The sequence below is a fragment of the Tachypleus tridentatus genome, chromosome 2, assembly GCF_004210375.1.
Source record: "Tachypleus tridentatus isolate NWPU-2018 chromosome 2, ASM421037v1, whole genome shotgun sequence".
Classification (NCBI taxonomy): Eukaryota; Metazoa; Arthropoda; class Merostomata; order Xiphosura; family Limulidae; genus Tachypleus; species Tachypleus tridentatus.
This window is the reverse complement of record NC_134826.1, coordinates 44636596-44648145: the sequence shown is the minus strand read 5'-3', so window position 1 is coordinate 44648145 and position 11550 is coordinate 44636596. Positions and strand designations below refer to the sequence as shown.

The following is an 11550-nucleotide window of genomic DNA, read 5'->3' as shown; positions in this document are numbered from 1 at the left end:
GAATTTTCCAGTAACTGGGCCCAAACTAATTACTATATGAGTAATTTATACAATGTAAAATACAGTAGAATGGAAGGGAAGGAAAAATTGTTATGGATGTTTATACTGTTTCTTAGTGAGCACCCCAAGTCTGTTGTTACACTTAATTCACCTTTTCAGGAGTACGAAAAGGTTAAGAAATACACAACAAACTGGCAGATGATATATTTGTGATACAATGAAGCTACTTCTGTTCATTTTAATGCCCTCATCCAGGACCAAGAATTGTAATAAAAGTCAATTCAGTTGTAAGGATGAATAGTCATACATTAAGAAATTTCACTGGATGCCAAAGTTCTCGCTCAAGAGCTAAGAACTAGCATGAGCACTCTTTGACTGAAAACAACAAAATGCACTGGCAGCACGGGTTGAAGCACATGCATAGTTCGGCACTTGTAAAGCTGATACAAGTGCATAGCAGCGTGTTGTACTGATTTTATCAACCATAAAATGTGGATCTCAGGCTGTATCATGCTAATGATTTCCTCAGACCACAGACATCAAATTATCTAAGGTCTGAAAACAACTAGATTGTTACTCACACTAGTTTTAATGCTGAAGAAAATTACCACGGCCTTTTGCATGTGGTTACAGGTATACAACTTCATGTTGTACCAATTTTATCAGCTAATGTTGGAAGGATAAAGATTTATCATTTACAGTCAGAGTAAGCTTGTCTGAGTTGGTGACACAAATTCTCAAGAGTACCCTTGTGAAAGTTGTGGGGAGGAATACATGATGTGCAGAATATATTCTATTGCTAAACAATCAGAAAAGGGCTTATTAACACTGTGATTATGTATGGTAGTGATACATGGGTGTGACATGAAGCTAGTTCACTTCTGGTTGAACTAGTCCACATCTAGTGCTTAGACAAATGTTAACATATGCGTTCCAAAGGGTCATTGCATAAGTACAAAGGTGCGCTGCACGTAGATACATTATGAGCTAATGTTACGTCGGGTATATATGTTTACAACACGAATTTCCTCTGATCATGATAACATTTTCAGAAGTTTATAGCGTGTTCCCAAAGGATCCCAAACTACCCATCTTTGTCATTTTCTCACGATGTTGATGGCCTTTTCAACCTCCTCTTGTTATTAACAGAAACCTGTTCTATCACCCCTAACTTTAAACTGATAAACAAGGGAAAAGTAACTAATCAAGAGAATCCACCGCCAATTCTTGTGCTATTTGAACCGAATAATGAATTTGATTAATGCACCCACAGTCTTAAAGCACAAAACGCAATGTTGCTGAAATGGAATAGAAATCATGGACTTTCGGATTCATTATATATCAAGCTATCTAGTGAGCCGCGAATAGCCTAACTTTCGGCGAATGACTCGTACCTCTGCTAGAGTTGAGGAAGGGTGTTTTTTCTATCACAATTGACAATCAGACAACATGTATTACCTAATACTGAACTGAGTTATTACAATAATGCTTAGGTCAAAAAGCCACATCACTCTATTTGTTGAGTCTACCGACGGGAATCGAACTTCCGAGTCTAGTGTTGGAAATCCGTAGACTTATCTCTGTACCAGCTAAAAATTTCATATAAATTATTGAAATCAAGAGGTTTGTGCTTTAAGCTAACTTAAAGAAGATTGTGTTGAATCTCATGATGGTGGTGTAAACTGTACCTGAAAGTTTGTGGTTTATGCATCCTCAAGGAAGTTTCTGTTGACATGGCAGATTTTAAAAAGCTTCAGGCAGTCTTGAGAGTCTTGAATAAAGGAGATCTAGAATTTACGAAGGAAACGCCTTTAGAACACAAGGCTCTTTAGAGTGGCGGGGATCTACAAATCCAAAGAAATAGTATTTTGCTGCTGAGGAAAATTGGAGTGTTCGTGAAAACCCACTTTTACGGTCCAGGTGCAGTAAAAGTTGCGATCGGGACTTTCAGAATAGCAAGTGGAACGATAGTGTTCGATGTAGTGGTACTTATCACACTAGGTTGGATAGAAAGGAGAGAAGCGTCACAAGGTATAGATGTGTGGGACCGGAGCCTTTAAGAAAGTTCTCAGGAAGGCTATTAGTCGATGACGGATGATAGCGGTGGTTGAGTCTGCGTGTTTTTCTTTAGATGTAAAGTTTAACCTGTGTGCCATGGTGTAAAAAATTGTAGCATCTACTTATGTAGCTGAATTTTTGGTTTCCGGATGTTCAGTTTGGGTGGTTTGACTTGTGATAACAGTTAGGATGGTGGCTTGAATATTTGCGATTGTTTGAGTAAGGACAAAATGGTACAGCTTGTTTGCGATTTCCACTGTTGGTCATTTTGGCTTTAAAATGAAAGTAATGGTAAAATCAACCTTGGCTGAGAGTAAAGTTTGTTGTCGGTTTGGATTGTATGGTAATTATCAACAATTGAATTTGCTTTCAAGTTAATCGGAAGTGGATTTAATAAAGAGCATGCAGTTTAGTATTGGTTGATTTTTTTGAGGGGTGGGGAGTTGTTGGGTTTCTTCAATACCTTGGATGATTACTAAAAACAGATGTTTTTTTTTTTACTTTTAGAGATTGTGCAGGTAACATAAGGGGGAGAAATTCTAGGGACTATAAAGATATGTTAAGTCAGCGTGATTTGAGAGCTAAAGGTCTCGCTTCGAAGTATTCTCGTCTTCGTGATATCGGCTTGTACCCTGGGCTGAAATTATTTGATAAAGTCGTAGATTTGGCATAGGGAGAAGATGTGAGATAATAAATTTAAGATAGCCGGATAAAACCTGACAAAAGTATGTGGTGAGGTTACGCAGGCGTATAACAGGAGATAACACAAAACACGTCTTGTTAGCTGGCTGTTCTTAGTCTTTGTGGTGTCGTGGTGGACTGTTGAGAACATGTTCTAATTGGAATGTTTATCGTTGTTTCTGATTGATGGAAGGACCTTTGTAGATTCAACCAATAGTACCAAAGTTTTATTCCTGAATCTCTGTTTAGTGAATGCTTATTGTGTTCATTTAAAAGGATTCTTTAATTTTTCTCATCTTCCAAAATTTATATGTGTCGCTAGCCTGCGGGGCATTTGCATATGCGAGCCTAGAGGTTTCTTAGAGTATATTTTTATTCAGGTGCGGGGTATGCCAAATATATCTTAACATAAATCAACAAAGTTTTAAAATTCTGTGGCTCTGCTAGGTCATTAGATCACTTGCTTATTGGAAAAACACCGATAGCTTTAATGTACAGTTTTCAAACGTTAGTTCCCATGACCTTCACAAACAAGACTGCATAGCTTCTTATTGTTATTTTCTTACTGTCTTCAGTAATTAGATGGGAATAAATTGCCAACAACAGAACATTGTTATGATAATATACTTCTTTAAGAAATATTTTTTTTTCTTTTAATTCTACACATGCATCTTTATCACCCATTTCTACCTGAAAATTTGGATCAAAACTCAAAACAATAATTAATTAATTAATTGATAAAAGTACGACCATTTAAATGCTACAATTTTATTCAGGATGACATCTCAGTTTACGCGAACCAACATTGATTGAAACTGTAAGATAAAATGATATTGGTTATTTACACATTGTGGTTTCGATACTAGTGGTGGGCAGAGCACAGATAGCCCATTGTGTATCTTTGTGCTTAACTTCAAACAAACAAAAACTAAAACCCTTCACCTTCTGAAGCGAAAACTTATAATTAAACGTTACACTTTGAAATTTTAAAGTTCAATTTATGATATTTTGCCTGATTTATCATTATTTTAGAAAGAAAATTAGCCTGTTATTTTAATTGGTTATTCCTCAAAATAAAACATAAAACATTTCTTAATATTGGATTTTATATTTACTATGTTTATTCAATTACTATTTTGTATTCACTTTTCGCACGTTCTTTCACAATATATTTACAGGTGGAATATTCCTCTAACGTTACATTTGGATTTCTTAAATAAATACTATATTAGAACTGAAACAAGAACTTCGCATATATAATTATTAAAATATTCAAAATATTGAAAGTGAATAACCGAAAGAAAAATGACTGACATGAAATATGCAAAAAAACTTGTAAAATAAAAGATAGTATAAACTTTTTGTAATTTAATTTCCTAAATGAAAACCAATGAAAGCATTAATTACGCTTTAAAATTTGTAAGTTAAAGTTCAGTAGTTTTATAAACTGAGTTATAATTTTAGAAAATAATATGAATAAGTTCTTTCAAATAGTAACAAGAAATATAATCGAACAAACCCCTCCCGAAAGTTGGATATTAAACTCTTCTGTCTATCATAAATAATTTGAGATTTACTCTCCTACACCTTGCTTCACAACATAAGAATAAGTTATTGGACAATTATCCTTGTACAAATGATCCATTGGGCTCTCATCTCCAGGTTTAAACTGTTTTCTTGGAAATTGATTATTCCAGATATGTACCATATAGCTATCGTTCCAGATTTCTTTAAAGGACTCAGAAACATTGGGATCAGAAAACAGTCGAAACTGAGAAAAATGGATAGGATAAAAAGCTGGAACGGGGAAGAGATAAACTCCATAACACGTGAATCCTGGAGCAAAGTATTTGTTTTCTTTCCCACAAGTTTCTTGAATAACTCTGGTCAATAAGCCAGGACCGTTATGACACCAAATTGTTGGGCTGTATTCTTTAACAAACCGTTGCATACATTCAACAAGGAATGGACTATCTTTCTGTGCTTTAATTATAGCATTGTTCACAACTGTTAAAGTTTGAAAACCAGCGTAAGCAGGCAAGTTGGGAAGTGGTTTTCTTATTATACAGTCAGAGTCGATGCTAACACCACCATACTTTTTAAGCAAAACAAATTTTAAACCGTCAGATAAGACATTTGGTTTTTTCTTAGTTACGTTCAGTATTCCACTTTCATACCAGCTAGCTAAAGGTGTTCCTGAAAACACATGTGTGAAATTCAGTGATTTAGCTTTAACGTTTTCAATTTGTGATACAATTTGGAAAGACTTGTCGTCCTTTAGCTGCCTCACGTTCTTACAAGCGTACAAGAAGTGGATTCTGTTGGTAGGATGATGTTTTGCTGCAGATTCAATAGAACAAGATTCTCTAGTTGTAAGATGACATCTACCGGAAGTTTCAAAAAAGAACATATTTTCTGGTTCTGTTAAATTCTTCGTTCTCATGAACCTTGGATAACCTGAAAAAGTTTACATGGGAGTAATAATCCACTGATTTTCAACATAACTACTACTTCTTAAAATGTTGAGTACAGTTTATAAATACGTAAACATTGAAACTTCGTACACGAAACTAGAAAATTTGATTTAGAAATATTATTAATCTGCAGCGATAAGTTACACAATTCTTTCGCCGCTTTGCAGAAAATGTAATAAAATCATAAAGTGATGGAATGGGGGGTTAAAATTATTAATATCTAAGTCAGACAATTAAATTTCAACTTCAAATGCAATGGTCTAGTTAAATAACCCAACATTAACTTCATAGCATGAACTTAATGTTTTACAATTGCAATTTGATAAAGGTTTATTTCACATAGCGAAGCAAGACAATGTCCAGCATTACTATCTTTGTCCAGGGTTCGCTTTGGTTCCATACAATCTTGAAAGTAATTTTTTTTTTTTTTTTGGTGCCTTTTCACTGAGACAGATTAATGCAGTTTGATAATCTCATTCAGCATTTTGGACAAGGTCATTACTTTAGCGTGTATTGTATGTAAACCCCCCTTTTGAATGCTATATTTAATTATTTGTTTTAAAGACGCAATTAGATTTTTAAAGAAAGTATACATAATACGCCACCTATGGATTTTAATTCACAGGAAGCTGAACACCGGATTTAAGCATTGTAAATCCAGAAAGTTATCGTCTCTTTAACACAGACTTTTTCAAATAAAGTTAAGTGACATTTTTATTACACATAAAAAAATAATATGTAACTAAAACTGTTTAATTATTTTGAAAGTATGTTATATATAAATTATACACAAACATATCTTCTGCATCTTGTTACTGATGCGGCCCACTCCAGCCAGATGGTGAGGACTGATACTATAAGGTCGAAAGTTCGAATTCCCGTTACGCCAGACATGCTCATCCTTTCAATTAATCCCACTATTCATTGGTGGTGATGACTAGTTGTTTTTTTTTGTCTTTCGCTGCTAAATTAGGAATGGATAGCACAGATATTTCTAGTGTAGCTTCATAAAAATTAAAGAAAAATATCTTCTGAAACTGATTCACTACCGGCAGTAAGCATTAAAAACACGTTCTTCTTTCATACGTCTCTCTAGCTAATACAGATCTCAAAGCAACATTAGATATTTTTTAATAGCCCCAAACGTGATGACGATTTTTAAGGTTACAAGTCGTTCTTTGGAGAGTAAGCAAATTATATCGTGACATAGCATGCTATTATGAGAGTCACAAAACAAACAAACAACTATTTGTATTAGTTGTAGTACTTCGATAACACACCAGGAAGTAAATTTTGTTATGTGAGTGGAAAACAGTGGCTCTCTTTTCAAACCAACATTATTCCACAAATATTCTGAGAAGCAAACCATAGTAATTTAAGCCTAACTACACAATTTGAAACACTGTGTGTGTATTTGTAATGATGGCCTTTTTAATGTTGTTGAAACAAGTTAGTTTGTTTACTTTGAATTTCGCGCAAAGCTCGACCATGGCTATCTGCGCTAGACGTCCCTAATTTAGCTGTGTTAGTCTAGAGGAAAAGCAGCTAGTTATCACCACCCTCTCCACCGCCGACTCTTGGGCTACTCTTTTATCAACGAATAATGGGATAGACTGTTACATTATTACGCCTTCTCGGCTGAAAGGGCGAGCAGATTCGGCGAGATGGAGATTTGAACCCCCGACCTTCGGATTACGAAACGAGCATCTTATCCACCTAGCCCTGCCAGGCCAGAGTAATTTCGAAGTAAAGTTCTTTACCTAGAGTATCCAGCACTTCGTATTACTGGTATTTTATGTACCCAAAATTTACATTTTATCTTTGAAATAAAAGTTCGTAAATAGAATTAAAAATAATTTAAAACACTTTAATAAATAATAAAAAGTACAAGTGACTTTATAATAGCAAGTAAAAGACTCAAAACAGTGACTTAAATATGAAAAGTAGCAATGAAAACTATTAAACGAAATACATTACTCGTGGTAAACTCAAACATGAAATTTTTAATAAACTACATGGAAAACAGGGCAATAAAAGAGAGAGAAATATAACCAATTCACATTTATTTATCTGCTTGACATTATTATTTATGTTTGTCAATATATCATGTTTTTCTATGTTGGTACATATCACAAGTACAAACGAAAATTGTCTTCCGTCCATTACTGAGCGCTGAAAGTTCAGTAAAAGGTGAAACGAAATAATAGAAAAAGGATTATGAGAAAATAAAGAGAACAATTAACCAAAAATATCTAATATTTATATAATTACGAGAAACATATATTAAAACTCTCAATAATACACAACGATCGATCCTAACCTCACAATCGTTACGTTTGCATTACACAAACGTATATAAATCACCTTTCTCTACAACCTATTCTAATTTCAGCGGCTTGGACATGATATTCTATTTCAGTTTATCTGGATTGTTTTAAGATATACTGAAAGTTATTATTATATTTTTCTGAATGTTTTTATACAGTTACTAAAGGTTTTAGTAGGTCATCTTATAATAGAGGAAGAGGGTTGGTGAACAGCAAAACGTTTCATTTGCAAGGTTCGAACATTTCGTGATACACTTATGCTGTTATCACAGAAATATTAACATTGTGCAACAAAGATCTCAAAACGGCTGGTGTGGATATTAACACTTTTATTGAAAAGCAGAGAACAACGTGTCGACCTTTATAGATCATCTTCAGGTTGACAAAGTGAGTTTGCAACTAAACATTGCTGGACACATAACTTAGGAACGAGAGTATAGATGGATACGAATTGTAGGGGGCGGTGCAGTTGGATGTTAGGTTAGTAATTACTATAGGTATAAAGGTGTTCCTTTATATTGGATTAATTATAGTTTCAGTTGATGCATAGTTATGGCTTCTTCGATTTTACGTTTCTTTAAAGATATTTTTACTTAGTTAATAATTATTTCACTTAATTGTTGAGTAAAGTGTTAAACTGAAGGGAAAATAAGAAATAAAAAGACAGATAATAAACTATATTACGAAAAGTTTTAAATGATAATTTTTGTGATAATTTTTAGAATGTTTAAAAGGCCGATGGTTGTTTTAGTTATGAGTAAACATTCTTCAATGTAGAGTTCAATGTCTGAAGATCCTATAGTAAAAATCGTTTGTGTATTTGTTTGTTTTTAAGCACAAAAGTACACAAAAGGTTCTCTGTATTTTGCCCACCACGGATATATAAGCCAGACTTCTAGCAGGGTAAGTCCGCAGAAATACCGTGTTATCACTAGGACCAAAAGAATGGTTATATAAAATGTTGAGACTTTCAGTTTCGGCATATAAGGAACTAATTAGTGGCTAGGTTTAACTAATGGACGGCCGATTCTGTTTGATACTTCTAAGTGTTCACAGACTCTAGTTTTGAAAACTTCTACTCTCAAATTCAGAACAGACCTAACCTCCGCATTATACACTTATTTCGATACAATCACTGAATACCTAAACTTTTATGTTAATGACTCGTAAAGTCACGTACGTTGGCAGAACGTGACTGAATAGACTTAAAAATGACAAAAACAATATTGGAGAATAAGTGACCTAGTACTTAATACAAGAAGAGCCTAGTACATAACATGGGAATAACCTTGTACTTAACATGGGAATAGCCTAGTACATGACGTTGGAATGGGCTAGTACTGAACATGGGAATGGCCTTGTACTTAACATGGGAATAGCCTAGTACTTGACGTTGGAATGGCCTAGTACTGAACATGGGAATGGCCTTGTACTTTACATGGGAATAGCCTAGTACTTGACGTTGGAATGGCCTAGTACTGAACATGGGAATGGCCTAGTACCTATCATGTTAATGACCTAATACTTAATAAGAGAATGGTCTAGTGCTTAACATGGGAATAGTGAAGTACTTAACACCGTAAAGACCTAGTACTTAACATGGGAATAACCTAGTATTTAACGTGGGAATGGCCTTGTGTATAGCATGGGAATGGATTAGTGATTACGATGGCCTTGTACTTAATATAAGAATGACTTTGTATTTAACGTGGGAATGGCCAGTGCTTAACATGAAATGGCCTAGTGCTCAATATGAGAATGGCCAAGTACTTACCATGGGAATGGCCTAGTACTTAACTTGGGAATGGACTAGTACTTGACATTGGAATGCGAATATCACTCTGTTCTTAACCCAGTGTCGCTGATCATGGGTCCCAAATTAGAGTGTCTTTTCTGAGAATTCAATTACAGTAGCCCAAGGTTAGGTGGTGGGTGATGTTGACTAGCTCTTTTAATGTAGTTTGCTAATAAAAAAAAGTAAGGACGACTGTGAAGAAATATTCCATGTATGGCATTTCAATAATTTCCAAAACGAACAAAGCGAACAAACACAATGGCAACTAGATGATACCACAGGATTCTACGGATGGTTTGTACTACTTGGTCTCGTTGAAAAGAAAGATCAATGACAGTATAATTTAAAACAATTCATAAAAAATCATAACAGAGCGGTTAAATAGGTCTATTCTACCTGACACTGTGTCTATATGTTTATTAGATAAACAACAATCTGTTGTTCACTGGTAGTTAAATTTGCGTGTGTTAATTGCATCAAATTGAGGTTTAATATAACTTTTAAACCCTCACCAACATACATCCGTTTGTATTCAAAACATTCAGTTTACTTACCTGATAGCAACACATTCCAATTAAATAGAAAAAGAACACAGCCACTTGTAAATGAACTGAATATTATTATTTTCAGCATCGGCCCTCTTCGTTTTTTGAAACAAACAATCGTCATGTTCTACATATGAAATAATTCCAGCTATCATTCCAAGTATACAGTTTATACCATTTATTTCAAAGTTTCGTTTTAATAACAATAGGAGATTTTTGGAAAATTCAGAACATATTTAAACAAAAATTTAATATTATAGTGATGTGTAAACAAGATCAAAACAACAAATTATTCGGTTTGTACAGAGTATAACTGACACTTTTGGAACTTGCAGCCTTAAAAGTTGACCCTATTCTTTAAAAATGTTTATACCTTTCCTAAAAGTAATAGTAAAATATTAAAGTTTAATGATTGTTAGAACATAATTGAGCAGTTAGGTAAATTTATATTCTCGTTTAACAAATTAAAACACAAACTGGAATACGGACGAAGTTATTACAATTTCTTTTTCTTATACTCGTTTATTTACTTTCAAATAACTTGTTATTAACACTATATGTTAGTTTAGAATATACTTATCGAAATAAATCAAACGTTATACTTATATATGAATCGAAAGCCAGTTATCTCTGCCGTGTTGTCTTCCAAACTACAAATATACCGTATAAAACGTATACATTTTCTGAAATGTGACAGATGGTTGGATAGTTCGCGTCATAGTAAGAAGTTCATACAGTTCTTCACTGACAGATGGTTTACCCTAGAAAGTAATGATGGGTAAATATGGCTCACAGTGAAACATCTGCTATTCACGATAACAACTGAAAGCGCCTAGGCCACTACAATGTTTATTGTATCCCAGCTGAACAGAAGTTTTTTATTTGAATTTTGCGCAAAGCTACATGAGAGTTATCTGCGCTAGTTGTACTTAATTTCTTTATTTGACTAAAATATCTGAAATTCTGTTCTATTTTGGGAGATTAATCTATTATATATGTGTACACATATATATATTATATATATATACATACATGTATATATACATAGAAAAAATAACTCTTCAAGGACACCTATTCAATTGGAACCGTTTTCTAACACACTCGCCGTACACTATTTCATCACATTGTTACAGTTTTATATTTTTTTCGTTTGCTATAATTTCAAATCAGTTTTGTAAATTGCGACGTTCGCAGATCCTTAAAGAAGATGTTATGTCGGATGGAATATAACACATTTATATGAATCTTAAGGAATAATAAACATGAAATGTATTTATTGACGTGGAATTATCAGAACCCGAACATGAAAAGTACTTTTTTTTTATTTTGGTTACAGGTACATTAGAGTGTAATTACTTGATTTGCACTTTTAAATCCTATACTTTATTTTATAGAATATTAAGGTAAATTACATTTTTAGTAAAAATAGAATGAAGTTATTTAAAGAATGGGTATTTTCCCAAAGTAAAAACCAGTAATATTTTACACCAATATGATATATAAATGATGAAAGAAAGAAAAAAAAAATCTAAATTCCGAGTGGCTACGATACATGTGACATACCATTCTTACTGGATGTAATAAATACTCTAGAACGACAAGGCATGTTCAGGGTGCTAAGGTGCTCTTAGATTCGAATCTTCGTCTCACCAAATGTCCTCACCGTTTCA

At 33.7% G+C, this 11550-nt stretch overlaps 1 protein-coding gene across 2 annotated transcripts; it reads right to left on the bottom strand.

The window, feature by feature from the left end:
• Window positions 1-3491: 3491 nt before the first annotated feature.
• LOC143242420 (lactosylceramide 4-alpha-galactosyltransferase-like) lies at window positions 3492-10636 on the bottom strand. 2 transcript variants are annotated; one of them, XM_076485803.1, is made up of 4 exons: window positions 10483-10636; window positions 9890-10007; window positions 9315-9504; window positions 3492-5196 (listed from the first exon to the last, which is right to left on the bottom strand). In XM_076485803.1, exon 4 carries the CDS (start codon window positions 5180-5182, stop codon window positions 4313-4315), a length of 870 nt encoding a protein of 289 aa, XP_076341918.1. In that variant the 5' UTR covers window positions 5183-5196; window positions 9315-9504; window positions 9890-10007; window positions 10483-10636; the 3' UTR covers window positions 3492-4312. The 2 variants fall into 2 exon arrangements, with proteins under 2 accessions (XP_076341918.1, XP_076341917.1); XM_076485802.1 differs by lacking the exon at window positions 9315-9504 and having other exon boundaries at window positions 10483-10635.
• Window positions 10637-11550: the final 914 nt, after the last annotated feature.